This window comes from Aphis gossypii, chromosome 1 (genome assembly GCF_020184175.1).
Source record: "Aphis gossypii isolate Hap1 chromosome 1, ASM2018417v2, whole genome shotgun sequence".
Taxonomy (NCBI): Eukaryota; Metazoa; Arthropoda; class Insecta; order Hemiptera; family Aphididae; genus Aphis; species Aphis gossypii.
In genome coordinates, this window is record NC_065530.1 from 9,864,471 (window position 1) to 9,886,441 (window position 21,971).

Below are 21,971 nucleotides of genomic sequence, written 5' to 3' on the forward strand. Positions count from 1 at the left end.
AGTCGCCTTTTTTTTATACATACTTATAACTTGGAAATGAAACTAAGCTTTTTCTATAATTTTTTTTTTGTCTCTAGTCTTCATATTATATTTTTTTTTTTTGGATTAATCTAGATTAGGCATGTGTTGGTGTTATCGTAAAGCTGATCGCAAATGCGATATTAGTACATTTTATCAGCTGGTAAATTCCAACAATTGAACTTTGAAGTTAAAAATATGGCGCAGATTACATATTCCATTTCGTTTTCTGTCGTGGCGTAAATTGCAAAAATTAATTTTTAGACGAGACGTAAAATACATGTTATATTTGTAAATTTTGGCACAAATCACAAACATACTAAAATGCCTATTAGTGGAGCAAATTACAAGTAATAAAATTGAAGCTACCATCTCCCCTTTTCGACAGTGCGAAAATACGGTGCATGCGGAACTACGGATTCACAAAATATTTTTATTCATTCACTCATGAATGGAAAAAAATGTATATTATAATTAATATTATATACAATCATAAATTATAACAATAAATAATAAATACGATGTTTTCAGGTCTCGGTAAAGAAGAATTCAACTTACTAATCCTACTAATAGTGAAATAAATTACTCATAATAATTAATATTATACCTGACAAACCGTGTTGGCTCAAAATCATTTTTACTCAATGATGAACATAAAATTTAAACACACATACCTTCGTTAATTATCATGCAACGATCAATACGGCAATACACAATGACTATAGAGTATAGGTACCTACACCAGACATCTATTATACAGTAGAGGAAGTTTCCCAATTATTCAATATTTACTTTTACTATATGAATTGGTTTTTCTACTTTGAATTATTTAATTTTATTTTAGATGTTTAAAATAAATACAATGTAATCCTTCCTTAAACTTTTATTTATATTTGTTAAGCTTGACAATAAAAGTATAATTTAAAAAAATAAATATTATAAATAAACTTAAGTTTGCTTAATTGTTAAGACAAGCATTTTGTTTTTTTAGCGATTTATCCTCGTTTGTGTTATCAAATAATAATGCATGTACGATGTACCATTATTCTTGCAATGAAGTAATTCAATTCAAATCATATCCATCGTTGTATTTAAGCAATTTAAAACTCAGATAAATCACTTTTGTATTTGAATAAAATAAAATTAAACAAAAGCTCACATATAATAATACATAGGTAATCATAAATATGTTTATCTATTTTATGTCCTTAGACTGTGACTCGATAAAAGACTAGCACCAATCACATTTAAACTATTGGTACATTAAAAAATGTTTATTGCAAATGTTTAAAATTTGTGTGAATAAATAAATAGTATATATATATATATATAAAATAAATAATTAAATAAAAAAGATATTTAAATTGCACAATGAATTATAAGTATTAAATGTCAATAACATTTTTTTTAAATGTTATTACATTTTAGTACTGTAATAAAATATATATTATGTAAATAAATTATTGTAACAAACGTTATTTTACATACAACTTGTACTAATATAGTTAATATAGCTTCAAAATTGTACGAGTTTGGTGTTGTTGGCAAACAATTCCTTACATACTTAACGCAACATCAAGCTTTACTATGTTTACAAAAATATAATATACACATACATAAATATAATTTTATATGGATAATTCCTCATTACAAGGGAACTTTGTAATAATTTCCTAAATAATACATATTGTTGTATCAAATACAAAATAATATTTACCTATTCAAGGTAAAGCAAATAAAGCTGCTTTAAAATAGTTAAAGCTGGGCAAAATATTAATTTCTTTTAATAGTTACTATAATTTAAAACTAATTTAACTAAAACGTAAGTTGGTTTTTGAAATTTCCAATTTTTTTTTATCATTATTTAAAAGTCTATTTGAATGCAAAATGTTTTATTCAATTAATTATTAACGATTATCTAATTAAAATTACTAACGAGAATTTATTAATTGAATAAAAGATGGTAGAGGCAATAATTTGTGTTTTGCATTATTTTACTACTACCTTGTTACGTCATATTAATAACATATAATATAATTTAAAGGCAATATATCAGTAATAGAATTTCGTTACAACTGTTTTAATGTTGTGTACAGTGTATGTTTGCAGTTGGTGAATACTGAGTCATCTAGTTAATGTCGACATACACATCCTAAATTGATAAATGTTGACTAATTAAAAAAATGTAGACATTTACTAGTCAATGTCAACACTTTTATGATGCTTTTGATTAATGTCAACATAGGTACACAACACGGGTTTGGTTATTACCAACATAAAATAGTACAGACAGAGTATAGTATAGTATCTATAGATAATATATAAATTACAACATATTTTTTTTAATCAATGAATTATTATTATTAGGTAATATACAACTATATAAGTATTATTCATTAAAATTATGTTATTTTATTTTATAAAACTGTTTAATCCCTTAGTACATCAGCAATTGATAATCAATTTCCTTGTATAATGTATAACAATAATAGTATAGCTAGCCCTTATTGTGACATAATATTAAAAATGTTGTTGGATAAGGTAATAAAATATTTCAAACTAGTAATTAACTGGTAAATACTTACAAACAGTTCAAGTTTATTCAATAGGTCAAAATTTACCAATAATTTTGGTATAATATGACAATTGCCAGAGACTTTTAGCATTCACCAATTGCAGACATTCATAATAAAATACATACCGTACAATCAACTTTAATGTGTAACACAGAAAATATAACGCAATAAGAAATTTATCTATTATCACTAAACACTATTGTCTATTAATTATTATCCACTATTAGGTAGACTATTTTATAGTCACCAATGTTATGAAGCATTGGAATTTTTGCAGCAATAATACAAAAAAACATAGTTATTTTTTTATTTTAATGAGTTAGAATGTTATGAATTAAAACCAACTTAAGTAGTAAGAAACTTACTTTAAAAGTAAGATTTTAACTTAACTTTAACTTACTAATTAACTAGTGCCCAGCTTTGAGAGTAAGGCATGCTTAATTTACTAAATATTTTGAGTAACATACATTTTTACATAAAACATTAGTTTAGCAGTGAATGAAATCGTTATATTTATATTTATAATAAAAATAATAAATGGAGTTGACAGATTATATTGTATCAAGACAACAACATTTATGACAATCAAACAATTAGACCAGTTGGCCTAGTTTAAATAATATAAATAAAATATTATAAATTGTATCTAATAATACTACAATTATTAAAAGTAAATCACAAAAACAATAAAAGCCATTAGAGATATTATTAATATTTACAGTTACTAAGTATACACTTTTTTTATTATTATTAAATAAATTTATTAAAACTTTAAGGTGTCTATAAACAAAAATTAAATATTGTCATTAATAAACGTTAAAATAAATTAGGAATAAAGTATTTTATTTTTTTTTTTTAAATAAAAATATAGAAAAATTTGGTACAAGAACGTAACTGATATTACAATATAATTGTCATAAGAATTTAGCTGCTAAAGATAAAAATAAAGTTTAAAACCAAGAAGCCTAATAAGTTTTTGACTTTTATCAAAAACACAGCAGCAAGTGAATGTAGAATTAAAACAGGCGTGCCCTACGCTTTAATTCGTTGCGGCGCCATTTGGGCAACTGATAAAACTCAGCTTGTGACATTTGGAACACTGCTTCAAATTCTGTAGGCGATAAGTGACGCTGTGAACAAATACAGTTTATTAATACAAAATGTTTTTGTCTCTAGATATTTATAACATAAATAAGATTATCGCTTAAAGTACTAATCAATACTATTACGTTGCCAATAAATTAATAATCAGTAAATATTTACATTGAACTTACACACCTGAAACTGCTTTATACTGAGTACTGACTATTTGATAAATTTACTCTATCACATTTTATTTTTGTTTTTATTATTATTCATTATGTCAATCAATTCAATATAAATATTGTAAATTTTCAAACATACTTATTATAAAATTATTTATAATTTGTATGAAATATAATTAATTAAAAAAAAATTATATTGTTAACATTAAATAAAGAAATAATAATATTAAAAAACTTACATCGAGGTTACATCTATCAACATCTGAGGGCAGCCTGTAATTTGTGATGAGTAACAAGTGATATGGATAAATTTTTGGAGGTTCAGAACTGTGATGTGACGAAGACATGTTGGGTAGTGAACGATGAATATTAGTAACATAGCGCAGTGATCCAGTAAATGTAGATGATGCTGGTATTTCAGAACACTACACACAATTATAAATAATTAATTACATTTGAACCAAATATTATATAGGTTTCAAGTTCATGAAACAATAGTCAAGGTGAAATAGCAAGCATTATTTGAGTAGCTTATAAATTCTAGTTCTGACTCAGAACTAGTTCTGACAGTATAAATATAAATTGAATTTAAAAAAAAAAACCTTTAAAATTTAAATCCACATTTTAAGTCTACGTACCGTGTTGCCTTGATCCACTTCAGATATAGATCCGGCAGAAACTACACCAAAACAGACAAGCATGATTAGTATAAGCGCGCATTTATTTTTTCCTACGGGTCAACAAGCGGTATAATAATATATTCTTTACTGTTTGCTTATGACATTTTAATATGTAGATAATATAATAATTTTAAAAAAAAAACTATTGCATAAACTTCAGATATATTGTTTTTCTGTGTAAATTTTATTGTATTTTTTAACAATACATCAATATTTATTTTAATAATAGTGTTCATTTATTCAATTATTAATAAAAATATAGATTTTTAAAAGATAAATATTTATAAAATTAAAATAAAACAAAACATAGCTTCGCATGTAAATGTAATTCTACTTAAATTAATTTATTTTGAAGTAAGAGGTATAAATATTCAATTTTTGTCTCAAAAATATAAATGATTTGAATATGACTCAAAATTAAGTTTTTATAATACATAAAACAATTCTAACAAACAATTAATAAGATGTTATACATTTCTTAAAATACAAAACGTTGAAAATTGTGGTATAAAAATAGAATTATTTAAGTATTCATAATACCATAATAGTATTTTAAATATCTAATCAAAATATCAAATGCAAACAGCAAATTGTAATATTTTATACAGACTTTTGGAATCATGTTAAATTATAAGATAAAAGCTTTGTATTTCATATTAACCAATGACATGGCGAGTGAATAAGAGTAACAATTATTGTATAACACAAATCTTCTTTATTAATAATTGTTTAAACGAATAAGTTTATTATCTATTAGTATTTAAATAAATCATTATGGTAATTATTTGATTATTAATCAATTGACAATTTTTGGTCGCCATATCAATGTTTCTAATAATTATATTCACTATCTTTCTTAATATCCCTAAACCTTCATATATTTTTTTTTTATATAAATGGAGCAAAGATAATATTAAAGCCTGAACCTTGACTAGCTAATCTTATACCTAATATAATTATATCCATATTTCATGATAAATAAAAAATATAATTTCAGCTAAAAGTAATATTATAAATATTGAAGGAAAAAGCTTTTACTTAAATTATATGCTTTTGCTTACATGCATTGAGTTTTGCATAAGCTTATAGTAGGCCAATAGATTTGGGAGAAAAAAATAATACTTAAATGAATTGTATCTAAAATAAAAAGGAAATAACAAACAATTGTCTAATACAATATCAAGTAATCACCCTCAAATAAAACTATATACACCAAAATAATAAAATTTAAAAGTGGTAATTAACATTAATAAACTAATAAAGCACTTACCGTCAGACCTAGCGCAGTTAAAATCTGTGCTAAGAGTTTTATTGTCTAAGCCGTTTATGGAAAACCCATCCTAAAAATATAAAATAAAATTAGATATTGTTTGTTTAAAAAAAAAACAGAAAATAAAATTTCAAATCCACATGACAAATATTTAATTGAATCCCAAACGAGTAATGTAAATAAACAAAAAATTTTGTAATTTTGCAAACTTGATATTGAATTGATAATTATAAATTTTGTAGTAATAATTTTGATCATGTCACATTACATAATTGGAAATTATTGAGGACTACGGCTGAGTCATAATACAAACTACAAAAAATTGCTCATCATACCGAAGGGTTTTTGACGCAGTACGCAGAACTGAAAGTGTTTGACCGTCGACTAGGCGCCAAGCCATAGCCAGGTTTGGGTACATGGCGTAGTGCACTTACGACTGTGAACATAAGAACAGAAAAACAATGGCTACGTATTACTTACCCTGACATAATTTCCAGGGCCACCGTGGAAGCCGGCTGGAAGAGTGCACGACTTGCGGGCGCCCCTCATCATTATAGCCGACCCATGCTGACCTTGATAGTATGCTACAAACAAATAACACACCATGCAACAAAACAAACGCAAATTCCAAGCAACATATATTTACTGGTTATGAAAAGTGAATAAAAGGCAGGTGTTTTGTATAAATAACACAAATTAAAAATGCAATAAAAGTTATAAACAACTACAGAAATTAAATGCAATATTTTAATATTATATAGAAATAGATTAAATAGGTAATAATAAAAAAAAAATGAATTAAAGCTGTATTCTGTAAATTATCTATTAGATACTATTTTAACTATTATTATTATTATTATTATTACTACCCATATAATATAAATTAAAATCGTTGTGGATTTATTTTGTGTAGTTTAATAACTGTTATAAACATGTAATTATCTTTAAACTAATTTTGGAAACAAATAAAATGTTAATAATTTACTCCTCTATTCAGAAGGATAATAAATATATTATAAGTTGTGTGGTAAACTGTAAATTTAATCATTAGTGAATTACTAAAGTAATACTGTTAACTAACTAATGGTTATGATTTTAAAAAGCTACCTTTAATTATAATCAAATAATTAACTATATAAAATAATTGTATTTAATTGTGAGAGTTATTAAGCGTAACACAAATTAACTCATATAAATTTTAAAAAGATTTAACTCCTTTAAATTGGTTCTTATTATATTTATGATTTAATTAATACTTAAATAATTTTATTTTTTAACAATGATAATATATAACTAGTTAAAATAAAAAACTTCTAACACATGAAACACAATATCCATACAATTATTTACTAACTAAATAACAAAATAACAATATCAATATACAAATAAAGCAAAACAAAAATTGTTATCAGGAAGTTTAACATGAATAATAGTTTTTAGAAAATAATAATAAATTTAACTGGCATACAACTCTAGGAAAAGTAAATAAGGAGCAAAATGAAAAAAAAAGAAATTAGAGATGATAAAATATTCAATATTTTATTATAAAATTTATTAAAGAAAAAAAAGCTAAGTATAATTAATGTTAATGAGATTATTTCATAAATGTAAGGTACCAAAAGTAATAATAATAACAAAAGTAATAGTAAATTAAATATAAATAATAATATTGCTGTTCATGATAGTCAGAAGGTCGGCTTTAATTGAATATAAATAATTATATTAAGTCAATAGAATTGATTTAATTTCCATAAATGGACTATGTGTAGATACAAAAATGTGATAATTTTTTACAGTAAAAACTTACTGTTGTAACTGGGAATAGCACCAGTAGATTGTCCAACTGATGATCTGTAACTTGAGTCTAAATAACCACCTTCTTCTTCCCAAGGTCTTTGATGATCCAAATTACGAGATGGTGCTATAAATAAATAACAGTAAACAAACATATTATATTATACTATGTAATTAAATAATAGTTTAATAAAACATAAATAGTGTCTGAACAAAAAACTTTAAAAACAATCATAAAAAAAAAATTAAGTACATATTGCAAATTTATGCATCACATTTGTATGATCATGCATGAAAATGATGGACCCATTTCCAAAAACAGACTTTTTGAATTTAACTTACAAGCATTTATTGGTGACTGATATCTAAGACGATAAGTCGGCTCTCGCGCAGCAGAAGGACATCTTGAAGCATTACGAGGATCCATGTGTGAAACTTTCCATTTTTGATGTTTTTCGCGTTCACGAACTTCTTGCAAAAATACTTTTCCAATTCCTGATCCTAATTTACTAAGTTCTTCCTCTTCTTTCTATCACACAAAATTTACATGCAAATTAACTCTTTTCAATATTTTATAGTATGATTAACATCATGTCAACATACCTTTAGTTTGGGGTCTATTGCTTTATCAACATTCATCTTATGGTCAACTTCATCTTCATCATCTGATATACCTTTATAATTTTCAAACCATGTTTTACGTTTTTCTAAAAAATAAATCATTTTTAAAATAAAAATTATTTATACCTTGTATTGTAATTATGTTACCTGGATCAGTATATGGACACGGAGGAGCAGGAAAATCATCTCTTTCAATTTTTGGTTTTTCACCAGGTGCTGGTGGTTTAGCAGCGGGATAGTGCGCCAATTCTATAGGTTCTTCATTGTTCATACTATGAGGTGATTTTGGTCTAGGAGTCTCTGATCTAATACTGTCTACTAAAGCTTTCATGCCAGAACGACTGCCAGCTGAACGTAAAGTTGAACATTTACTACTTCCACGTACACTACCACAAGCTGGAAAAATTATTTATATAAAACACAATAATTATATTTTTCAATTATCAGTGTAAGTATCTTACATGTTGGTCTGTGGAAATGAGGCGATGTAGGTTGCTTATCATATGGGTCAATTGGGCGTTTCAAATATCCTTGAGTTGGCTCTTCAGTCAAGTAGCTATAAGTGTAAATACGACTTATAGGCACATTGGATGTTTTATATTCTCGAAGCAACAGTCCTGGACTTCCAGGTATATCGCGATAATAGTGCTGTTAAAATTTAAAAAAAAAATGTAAATAGGTAGTTAAATGATGAAAATTAAATTCATAAAACGTAACAAAAAATATTTTTACATAACACAAGTTGCAAATTAGTTTACGCAGTACTAACCTTTCTACTCATGCTATTACATGAACCATTATAACATGAACCATTAAAGCTTGAAGCACGAGATCGAGATCGTAATGAAAACTGGAAATACACAAACTAAATAAAAGCATCTAAAAAAAAATCTACTAAACAATAATTATACATGAAAAAATACTTAAAGTGAAATTAAAAAAAAATTATGATTTAACTAAAAATTGAATATACCAAATAATAAAAAAAACCATAATCATAAATATCTGTAAACATATCAACTGATCAAATAATAGTTTATAGCACTACCTAAATTGAAAATACATAATTTAGCAAATGCATACAAATTAGAAAAAATTTTTTAAAAAGAGTGCAGTTCTATACATTCATAAATATTTAACTTATATGAACACTACAATAAAAATTATAAAAATTATAAAACAATAGTTTATAAAATAATTCATTTGCAAATAATAAATTGTGCTAGTTTAAATATATTACCTGTGTTTCACTAGCAGCTGAGCAACTGATTCGATCATACTCTTCAGGGTCATTGCAATGTCCGTTAAGCATGGCACTCGATCCTATGATAACATAATACAATATACAGTTAGAAACATAATCCATATGCATTAAATGTTATACAATAGAAATTATGAGTTTAGATAGAAATAAGATATGATAATTGTTTATATTGTATAAGTGAAGTTACCTCCATTTATTATAGTGCCATTTTCAGTTGGACTAGGCCCACAACGTGGATGCCAAATTGCTCCGCCTATAAAATATTTAAAATGCATAAGTCACACAAATATATTTGTGCTATAAAGCTTATAGAATTTTTTTTTTCATATTCAATCTATCTATCTAACTTAACCTATTAAAAATAGATAAGTACTTAAAAAATAATAACAATTTATGTATATGAATTAATTTTATTATTATAACTTATAATTTATTTATATATTGTTAAATGTAACATAACTAACTATAATAATAATAATTAATATTATTTAATTACCTTGTAAATACATTTCTTCGCCATCCCCAAATGGATCACCACACTTAGCACATCTTGCACATGTTGGATGAAAGTGATGATTATCACCAGCCTTAAAAAGTATTGGTATTAATATAATATAGAATGAATGATTCAATTAACTAGATAATACTTGTAAGACTTTTCCAGATATAAATCTACTGCAGTATGTGCATTTGACTCCAAAAAGTTTTTGATAGTCTTTTTCACAATAAGGAACTCCATCTCTAAAAAGTAAAATATTACAAGTTATAAATTATTATACATATATGACATTTTTTTTTTAAGTTTAAATACTTAAATAAATATTATCTTGTGTTTATGAAAATTAATTATTTTACATTTATACATTTATAAACTGATACAATAGTATTATTTGTATAACAATATTAAAATATTGTATTATTTATTACGATTATTGATTAGTATTTAATCAAAATACTAGAAATACTATTAGCACTGATGCACTATCGTGTTTGATGATGATTTATTTTCAATAAGCTTAAATAATATACTAATAATAAATATTATATACATACCGTCCCATGTATTCGCCATGAAGCACAGCAGAACATTCATGACACTTGAAGCAATAAATATGCCATTGTCTATCCAAAGCATAAAGTGCTTGTCCATTCCTAAGGTCATCACCACATTCAGCACAATCTAAATATTCAATTATAAACACCAATTTGTATTTTAAAACCTATTTAAGTTATATTTTATTTAAATTAAACGTATTTAAACATACCTGTTTCATTAGTGCTATTTTGTTTTGATTGTGCAGATACTGGTCGTTTAACAGGGATCTCCTTGCACTTAGAGCAAAGAATAGAATTTCCTACATATGTGACTAGATCTCCTTTTGGACAAGGTTGTCTGCAACAGTTTTATTCAATTTAGATATATGTAAATATATAATATAATATAATGTTAACTAAATTGTTACCTGCAATGAGTACATGTGAAACACTGTTGATGATATGTTCGTTCCAAAACAATAACCAATTCATCTTTTATATAATCATTGCAAACAGTACATTTTTTACCAAATAATTTTTGATAATCATCAGGACAATACCAGCTACCTTCTTCAGAAAAGAACAACCCTTGCACTAATGAACAATTACAAACTAAAAAAAAAAGTAATGAGTTAATAAGATATTTATAATTTGTTTTAAATTTTATAATTAAATACTCTGCTTCCAATTGTGATACAAATGGAATTTCATAAAAATTATGAATGCCTGACAACAATAAGCCTACTCGTGTCATTGTACCCTTCATTGATAACAACAGTGGAATTGTTGCAGTATGCATATATTGTGAGGTGTCAACCGTAGCCAATTGCTTTAAAACTGACTCAATGATGCACTATTATTTATTACATATCTATTATCCTATTATCCAATATAATAAATTACATAGTGCCTTATCATAGATATACATACAAATGAAAAGATGTAATATAATTTTTCATTTTAAAAAATAGTTTGCAACTCGAATAATAAATAAATAAATTGATTGCAAATATAAATAAATTTATAATAATTATGAAATAATATAAATATGGGTATCAATTATTAATTAATTTAATATAGATTTACTTTATATTATAATAATATATTCAATACTCAAACTCTACGTCTCTACAGTAATTTTATTCAGTAGACATTATGTTAAATTGTAAATAATATCTATTTAATATTTATTACAGATTAAATTGTATAAAAAAAAAACTTACCTTTGCATTTGAAACAGTCGATATGGAAGTATTTGTCGCCTTTAATTTTGAGTACTTCACCGGAACATTTTTTCTTACAACCACTACAGTACGTTTTACCTGTAAATCAACAACATATCAATTTAGTTAATTATTATAATAAAGCTTAATATGTAATAAACTATTAAATAACGGTCGCCTTTATTAAATTTTATAATATCCAATAATTTTCCAAAATTAATAAAATAAGTTTATTTAACTATTATAATCGTCTAACCGAACGGATATACGTCATCTTTTAAAGCACTGCCAAAATTCCTGTCAGTTTATTTGACCATAATAAAATAACTTTCAACATTTGGCAAGACGTGTAAAATGATTAACATTCTTAGTTTTTGTTGATAAAACATGTCGATTAAAACAAGATTATTAAAAATCTAAGCAAGACTATACAGTGTACAATAATAACGATGTTAATATCAATAGGAATTGGGTTGTATGATACATCATTCCATAATTAATTTGGAAACATTCACCGGAATTAGAAGTATGCACACGTAAATATTGTCGAGGAGCAATGAACTATGAAAGAGAATACGAGACTAATATTTAAATTTTACGGTACTGTTTTATTTTTAAAGAAGAAAAAACGTAGCTCTCAGTAGTAGTCGGTAGTGTTCTCCGTTCGCTCTCATATTTAGGCAAACGCAATGAATTAGGATATCTTTAGCTTATGCTTGGGTTGGGTTCCGGAGAGCAGATAATTCCCCCCTTACAAGAGGCGCTGGTGACACTTCTGATTCGTCGGTTAATAAGCCGTATATACTGTGTAAAAAGTGGAATTGTTTTCTACATGCTTAATAAAATAATCAACAGCGGAACTATAAATATTTTGTTGTTGTATATATCATAAACACAATACCTACCATATTATATTATACTCTAAAGTAATGAACTATTAGTTATTCTTGGGAGTCAAAAGTAGTACGTGATTGGCATTAATAAAATAATAGCGCGATTATACACGAGTAAATAAGAGTTATATATTTATATAATATACATGTAAAACAAGGTACTGTACGGTATAGAAGTGTCATATAACAGTAATTCAACCTTTCAATGAAGAATAAATAAATACAAACGTTAGGTACATATTAGTATTTTGTACACAAATCCGGATAACAACCTTGAAATGTAATTGCTAAAAAAAGAATATATCACTCCAATTTGAACACCGGAAATGGCACTTTTTAATAGCTTTCAGGAGTGGAAGTTAATTATATAAAAAAAACAATAGGCTATATTATCATTCATTTAATTATATGAATGCATAAAAGATAAAAATGTCTACAATTAATATATTCAATACACAGAATATTTCAAATATTTTATTTTATGTTTATCCTATATTTATATTGTAACAGATTGTTGATTTATCTAAAATAGAAAAAAAATTATATTGAACTTATTTAAATTCAGTTACCCCAACTCATACAAGCAATAATATATATTTATTAAGTAAATACCAATAATGCTTATTTAAGCTATTCGTAGAATACATATTTTTTAGTAAATGGAGGACATCTTAATAAGTGGTCAAATATTTTAAAAGATCTTTTAAAACATTAAAATGGTTTTAAATGCGATTGGGAACCTTAACAAAACCATATAATCCACTATCATTTAAATATTTACTAGAAATAAATAAAAATGATATAGCAAAATAAAATTGCATCATAATAAATATTCATTATTTAAACCATAAAAATAATACACCCATATACTACTTAACAAAAACTTTCACATTAGATCAACATCTGCCTTATTTTAACTATGACTCATAGTAGTCAAGGAATACGTAATATAACTTTACAATATTGCGTACTTTATGAATAAAATTAGATAGCATCTAGAGAATAGAGAATCATTTACAAAATTTAAAACAAAACAATCAATTATCAAGTATTTTTTGAGCTTCTAACAAGTGTTTGAAAACAACATAAATTGTAATTATGTTAATTATTCATTCAAAATATTAACATTTATTCAACGAATCTTTCTAACACATTTATGTGTAAAAGTGGTAATATTACTAATGTTTAAAATGGTAATACGTAATAACTAATAATTAATAAGTAATACTTCACTCTTTAAAAGACAAAATAACCACCATAATTATTGAACTACATTTAAATATTATTATTGGTAGGTATAAAATTTAATAAGTATTAACACAAAACCTGGATAATATGAAAGTTTTATCATTAATTCCGTGATAATGTTATTATTTTGAAATTCATAGTGATGAAAAAAAAATATTTTAAGCTTACTATTCTCCAGATTGCAGAGAATAATATGGAATCGATCAGCAGTCGAAATAAAAATTATTGCAACGTAACGACGAAAAGTCATCCAAACATGATTATAATTTTGCAGTTCTCGATTACTGATTAGTATTTAATACCCGTATATACCTAATAATCAATATTATATTATCATGGGACATTTCGTACCCACATTGCAGTATTGCATTACCGTTACCGCAATCAAGAGAGTAGAAAGACGAAATAATAACTTGTTCGCGTGTAAAGTGTAACGGTACACAATATAATCACGACATAGGCCGACTCATATAGGTAGGGAAAATGTATTTATTATAATACGTACAACACGCACGCAGCATTTCCTACACTACGCGAATGCATTTAAACGCATCCAAACGTAATAATGTACATCTAACTATCCAAGTGTCGTTGCCGTCGTCGAATAGCCGTCTACGGACGAGGACGATAATCGCGCCGAACGACGGCACGCCATCTCCTCAGCAAGGCAATTATCGTTCGTCCCCGGCGAGCCGGCCGATCGGTCAGCCGTGACCGGAACACACGGTTTAGTAGGGAAAAAAAAGTTTTAAAAAAAAAACACTATTATTACTATTGTACACTCCTGTACCGAGCAATAAAATATTTTATACCAGGTATACAGAGTATAACAGAAAGTGACAGATGTAATTAACTACTGTACTATACTGTGTTTAATATTTATTCTAAACGTTTTTTTAAAAGTTTATTTATAGATTTATAATAATAATTTAGAATTATACACAAAACTATTTTTTAATATTTATAAGAATAAAAGTTAATACACAGTTAATTAATTACATTAGTCAGTATATGGCAGTATTATTTCTGTTACACTGTATAGAACCTATTTACCTATATTTAGTGTATTTTAGGTGATTATTTGTACCAAACATATATCCGTTTCCGTTTGCCTAAATACTAAATCTAGGTATACAACTTCTTCAAATTATATAATCGACCAATATATTATTATTGTGTGCGTATCCGATGAGAATTGGTCCTTTCTATTTAAAAATATTACGTTTAATATGTATATCAGCAAATATTAAAATATTTTAATTGTTTATCACGCAATTAATACCTAATATACATTCAACAAAGTACTGTACACATAAAATATATAAATTATAGTATAATAAAATATTCTAATTTCTATATTACTATAATTATTTTTAACAGAAAAAATTAAAAAATCTGCAACTTTTTATTTAATAAAAAGAATACTTATTTCGAATTGAATACAATACAACTGAATCCAATTAACAAACAATTTTAAAATACTAAAAAATATAGTTCCAATATTTGATATACAATCTATATATAATAATTATTTGATAGATATTTTTGGGAGGCTTAGAAACTATTTTAGTGGATAAGCCCAGTCAGCCCCCCCCCCCCCTTAATCCTCACCAACGTAATTCAGATTTTTAAGAAACACGGAAACTAATATTTAACTATTAGGTATGATAAAAAAAAATACGTAAGTAATACATTGTATTGTCGACGATGTTTTAAATTTTATATTCCTGTGAGCGATCAGGTTTTTGGACGTCTCACGGTAGAAGATTATTCATATATATAAAATCCGCCGTTTTGGCCTTAACACACTGCTGCAGCATTGTTTATTACATTACGATATGGAGGAGCGAGGGGTTCTCTAACGGGAGGTTGGAGCGGGGTGCGACAGCCATTCGTTCAGTCTGCACAAGTCGTGCATAACGACTGAGCACCTATATACTATATACATATACGTCATAATGTATAATATGTATATACGTACACCGCCACTGACCTTCACAGCCACACTCAAAAAATCAGTAGATGGCTAGTATCGGCCGCGACTGTTGCAGAGATTGGGGAAAATTGTACGTCACCGTAAAAAATCGTTCATAATAATAATATGTAGGTAGGTAAACGTTTCACGAACGACGATATAATATTATCATGGATTCGTGCACTACATTGTCAGTATACAAGACCCTAGTGCGAACGTGCATCGTACGGCTGTTATTATTTATTATAATTGAAAAATATTATTTTTCTTAGTCGCCGTCAGTAAAACACTAAAAATAATGCCAATCATAGTTGAGGGGTAGAAATCACAAAATCTACTACATATATAGTCGTGATATTATAGACAGATTAGGTATACAATAACTACTAATACAAGTAGGCATAATATAGTGCGGTGAGTAATAAATCAAAATCAATTCGAAAAATAAAACTGACACTGACGAGTTGATAGTAAACTTCCTTGGGCGCGATATGGGCCAGGAAGAAGAGGTCATCATCGTTTTCAGATTCATTTGGCAAATTGCCTCGCCGACTGTTTCAGGTTTATTTTTTTTTTTTTTTTTTTCGCTCAATGGTTCCGAGGTGATTAATATCGTTTATTTTTGAGGAAAACGTGCATATTTTAAATACGAGCGGTACACGGCAGTCGGTGATGTTTTTTGTTCTGCCATTATCGTCACATCTGGCTTTCATGCGCCGCATTGGTTAGTTATTATTACGTGTGGAAACATCGACAACAGCGGATACAGCTTAAATGCATTTAATGAAACAGGCCGATGAGGATAATTGCCATGGACTTAGGGGTCTCCAAGTGACCTCGTTCATAATCAGTATTAACTACTGGTATCGTAATCGTCAGAGTTGTATAACGAATTGTTCACGAGAATACATTTATGACGTTTATATACAACTGCAAGCTAGGTACATAAAGCTTAATAAAATGATCAAGTCTTACCCACGCATGTTAAAAACTATAATATAATAATAATAATAATAAAAAATAATTATCGAGCTAATTATATTATAATTAGTTTTACACATTATTGTTGTATACTATCTAAGAATATCTTCGTAAATTAAACATTTTTTTACGTGATAACTAATTATTTATTAGATAAGTACCTATACCTAATATATAGTTGATACTTCAATTATTATATCTGCGTTATATTTCAGTATAAGATTTACAATCCATTTTATAAACACCTCGCTGTCCTTGGCACAAACACTACAAATTATAAGTACATTTATTTGATAAGATACATACTGTAGTGTTCTAGCAGCTACTATGAATACAATTATTTTTTTATTAATTCATATCATTTTATTCTGTAAGACTGTACGCTATTTTCTCCAATATTTTAATTATTATTTACAAATTATTGCATTGCAAAACACGTTTTCAGTTAATATACTAAAAATAAAGTAAAATAAAAAAACATACCTATGTTGCAGTTTATACAGTTAAGCTTAAATTAACTATGAGTTATATACAAATTATAATATTGTTTTGAAGTAAAACAATTATTATGATTGGAAACTTAGAATTTTTAAAACATTTGAATAAAGTATTTTATACGTAATTTATACAAAATTATTTTCAGTCATATTAAAATTGTAGATACATTTTAAAAAATAACCACTAAAATATACTTACAAGTTAAGCTAAACAATGAAATATATGCGGTAAATAATCAATAGTTATTAAATTTTATGAGTGTATTGTACCTACAATACCTACATATTTTTAGAGTATACAGTATACATAATATATTTATACGTATTTTAATTGTTTAATCATTTTTATATAGATATATATTATACAGAATACAGATTATTAACAGTCATTATAGTAACTTTCAGTATTTTAGTATGATTTCGGATAAAACTACAAAATATTAATAATTCATAAAAATATTTAGGGCGTGCCTCTGTAATTAGCATAATATTATATCTGAACTAATTAAGCGTAGGTTTCATATAGAGCCCAAAATATTCATGTCTAATTGTATGCGTTATTGTTGAACAAATCATATTTTTTATCATAAATACAAGTAAAAAGTCAAAAATTCTATACTAATCATCAATCAATAATATTTGGTTTGGCATCATTGGGCCATGGCCCATGACCAATAACCATTAGGTGCCGTCAATCGTTGTGACAATGTGTTAAAACCGTCGATATATACGTGACTATTGAGCAACCTAACTAAAGACACATCACATAATAGTGGCAGGATATCCGTTAACTTGCATAATAAAATCCGTACGATGTCCTGTCCGGACCGTTTGGTTTACACTGTCGCCATATTATATATTTATAGCAGAGACAACAACACAGACGATCGCACGATAGTTTCGGGGTGTATTATTTTTAGAGAAGGCGTCAGCCACAGCCTACAGCGACGGCGCAACATCGTATACTTGAGCCAAATTTTATTTCGGAGCCAAGTACGAAACAATTTGTACGCCTCAATAAAACACATGCTGCAACGATTCTTTCCCAGGTATTTATCGGCCCAACTAAAATTACGTGTAAAATAAGTATATTAAAATTGTTTTTGCTAAAGAAATTATTATTATAGGTACTTCAACTATTACTGACAAGATTCATAAATTAAAAAAAATCAATTTATATTATTTGTTATTACCTATATATCATTATATAGAATGACTTTACCATGTATTAAATCACTACAAACAAATTATAATTTGTATGTATAAATATATGTACACGCAGAAAATTAATTTTGAATACAGCGTTTAAACTATTGTAATTTATCACCAAAACCGGTATACAAATCAACCTATTTATTATATATTAAGAGTTATGTAAATAATATACAATATATATATATTATATATATATAATATATTATATTATATATATTATATCGATTGTAAGTAGTAGGTATAGTACAATTGACACAATTCTCACTTAAAAAATATTCGTTAAATAGTTTTTTTATTAAGATCATATCATTAAGATTATATCAACATAATCTAGGTCATGAATAGTTTTACCAGGAGTTTTACCTGACGACGTTATTTAACCAAACTTCCACACAATGTACATAAAAACTCGAGACTTTTTCGTCTATATTATTTCGTGCTTTACAGAAATAAAATTATCGATAATAGAAATTCAATATGGGTCAAACTGTACGTAAAAAATAATTTACGAGACACACAAATATATAGGTATCCATATATTTTGCATTTAATATATAGGTAATCAAGAAATGGTATAAAAATATACTATTAAAATAACTTAATAAACCTATTTTAAAATTAAAGTATTTTTACTCAAATTATTGGCAGATATACTATATATCTTATTTAGTAGACTAGTGTCTACTAAAATAAAATAAAAATATGTTATATTTTAGCAATAACATATTTGTCTGCAACAGTATATTACATCAGAATAATATACATGCGAACTCATTGATGTTGCATATGTGTAAGTTGCCTGGTACATCCACACTAACATGACGTAATTGCAAATAGTTGATCACTATGTAAATGTACGTTGTACACATAAAAGTAAAATAGCAATGCATCCAACATAAAATATATTAACATCAATTCACCATATTTAATAAATTTCAAAAGAAAATAATAAATATTAATTATAAATTGTAGAGACAAATAATGTGACCTTGGAAAAAAGAAATCCTAAAAATGAAAAATGTTAGGAATACTAAATACCGCATTGTAATGTTCAATTTTACTACTTAATTAATACACTATTCTTTACATTCATGTAATACTATTGATAAATATAAATATAATTATAATAATATATTATAAAATCAATTTTAATACTATTCAGATTATACTGTATAATCATTTTAATATTTAATTTTTAAATAATGAAAAGTAAATAACCTATTATACATTTTAAGAGATACTACTTTACAATAACTAGGAGTCTTAAGTTAAAATTTAAAGTTGAAAGAAGTATTATAAAATAACTATTATTTAAATATATTTTATATCCATTTAATACATCAGAGTAAAATATTATGAATGAGTTGGTAAAGAAATGTATACTATATAAATACTACATTTGACCTGTAAGAAAAAATCTTAGGTAATCTTTAACAACAAAAGATAACCTTAAACCTATATACAAATCGAAATTTAAATTAATGATATTATACTGAACATATTTTAAGTATATGTTTAACTGTACGTATTCAATAAAACTAATAAATTAACAATTATTGGATTAACTGTAAGACAATTAAACGTAAAAATTGCTACTTATCAGTTATTAATGAAAAAACAAATAGGGAGTTAAATAAACATTAAATGTATATTATAATTTATAATATATGGGTAAGGTTATTACGTGGTTGTCGACCTATACGGCATAGCATGATTATTTATCATCGATATAAATATATAATTAAGATAATAATGAATTATTATCATTATTTTTTTTTTTTTTTTGTTTAGGTATATTAAAACAAAAATAATTAACATATCATTAAAAAACCTATTTTTCGTAACATTAAAATAATCCGTAAACACTGCAACAACTAAACTTAGATTCATACTAAATAAATAAAAAAAATTCTATTTATATGTTATCATATTTTTCTATTTTGATAACTGATACTAATGAATATTATAAGGTATGATGGCATATAATATACATTATACGTTTATATACATAGAGTTAATCTACTTATTGTTATTTATCAAGATATTATATCATAACGTAATACGTTTAAAATAATAAACCTTAATAAAGAGATAATTGTTGCTAAATATTTTATTTAACTACTCAACACAAAATTACGTACAAAATAATTAAGTGTATCCAATGGTTATATTAAAACAAAAATTCAAAAATTTGTAACATATTTATTAAAAAAAAAAAAAAATAGATTGTCATTTTAAATTTAAATGTTTGATAAGATAGACGTCTAACGACGACCTTGTACATTATGAGAATGAGAGGTGCACTACAGGTGAAATGCAAACACAAAAATGCCGCTCGTTATTAGCGTTATGCGATACATGCAATGATAATAATTGACCTCAAAAAGAAAAATCCATTTGGTACGTTATTCACGTTTTTCATTCAATGAGTACAAAATGCACAATAGTATAAAAAATATTAGAAAATATTTCTGGAAAGGTTTTAAAATAATAGCTGAACAAACAAGTTTACTTTTTCTTTGAGAATCAAATACAATTATTATATTACAGAATTAAAATATTAATATAATAATATCTAACGTTTGTTTAAATTATAAAATATATACATTATTGGTATTATTATTATTTTTTCATTTTTCATAAAATCATTTGTATGTATTCAATAAAATTTGAAAGTTTAATATAAGTAATATAGTTATAAAAAAAACATTAATATATAATATTGTAAAATAATGAGCTTCGTTCGACGTTCAACTACTATAATATTTTAACTGTTTAACTCGCACATTAAAAATAATTATTCAATAAAAACATTTTAACATGACGAAGTGGTAAATAATTAATAAGTTATATCATTATTTCATTGTATATTACCTTTACATAAAACATACACATTTATCTGTACTAATAATACATTAATACTAAACAATAATTTAGTAATCGATATTTGATAGTAAGTTATTAATAAATTCAATAGTATGCATATTAATGCAAATACCTACATAGTTGGAAGGTTTCAATCAAATAACATTATTTTTTGATTTGATAATTATTAATTCTAAGTTAATATTAAATTATATTGTTTAAATATATGTATAAAAACTTTCTCTAATACAAATATAAAAAAAACCATTACTCCGTAACAAATTATTTTTATTCGACACTATATAGTCCTTGACACAAACTAAACATACATCCTATAATAAACAAGCAAATTATTTACAAAAAAAATAATATAGCGGAGAAAATTAAGTACGAGTCAAAATTTGTAAAAAATGTCCTTCAGGTACAAAGAAAATCTTGAAATACTTAACTAAAAATCACAACATAAATGTTTTCCAATAATTATTATAATATTGAAAAATTAAAATATTTTATACAAAGCAAAATAAGTTAATAAGTTAGGTAGATCTTTA

At 25.6% G+C, this 21,971-nt stretch overlaps 1 protein-coding gene across 13 annotated transcripts in view; it reads right to left on the bottom strand.

Moving 5' to 3' along the window:
- Positions 1-886: 886 nt before the first annotated feature.
- The window catches only part of LOC114125656 (actin-binding LIM protein 3), a 36,431-nt gene continuing 15,346 nt past the window's right edge, over positions 887-21,971 (bottom strand). For 6 of the 13 annotated variants that reach the window (XM_050198629.1, XM_050198618.1, XM_050198617.1 and 3 more), the window contains 19 exons: positions 11,747-11,845; positions 10,952-11,135; positions 10,754-10,881; positions 10,542-10,668; positions 10,136-10,229; positions 9,985-10,075; positions 9,676-9,741; positions 9,465-9,547; positions 8,994-9,074; positions 8,686-8,872; positions 8,372-8,620; positions 8,207-8,310; positions 7,946-8,132; positions 7,617-7,730; positions 6,290-6,393; positions 5,810-5,879; positions 4,498-4,538; positions 4,099-4,284; positions 887-3,724 (listed from right to left, as the gene is read on the bottom strand). In XM_050198629.1, coding sequence (XP_050054586.1) covers positions 3,611-3,724; positions 4,099-4,284; positions 4,498-4,538; positions 5,810-5,879; positions 6,290-6,393; positions 7,617-7,730; positions 7,946-8,132; positions 8,207-8,310; positions 8,372-8,620; positions 8,686-8,872; positions 8,994-9,074; positions 9,465-9,547; positions 9,676-9,741; positions 9,985-10,075; positions 10,136-10,229; positions 10,542-10,668; positions 10,754-10,881; positions 10,952-11,135; positions 11,747-11,845 — 2,309 coding nt within the window. In that variant the 3' untranslated portion in view covers positions 887-3,610. Of the gene's footprint in view, positions 3,725-4,098; positions 4,285-4,497; positions 4,539-5,809; positions 5,880-6,144; positions 6,246-6,289; positions 6,394-7,616; positions 7,731-7,945; positions 8,133-8,206; positions 8,311-8,371; positions 8,621-8,685; positions 8,873-8,993; positions 9,075-9,464; positions 9,548-9,675; positions 9,742-9,984; positions 10,076-10,135; positions 10,230-10,541; positions 10,669-10,753; positions 10,882-10,951; positions 11,136-11,746; positions 11,846-21,971 lie in introns of those variants that run through there. The other 7 variants (XM_050198622.1, XM_050198625.1, XM_050198624.1 and 4 more) reach the window with 7 other exon arrangements.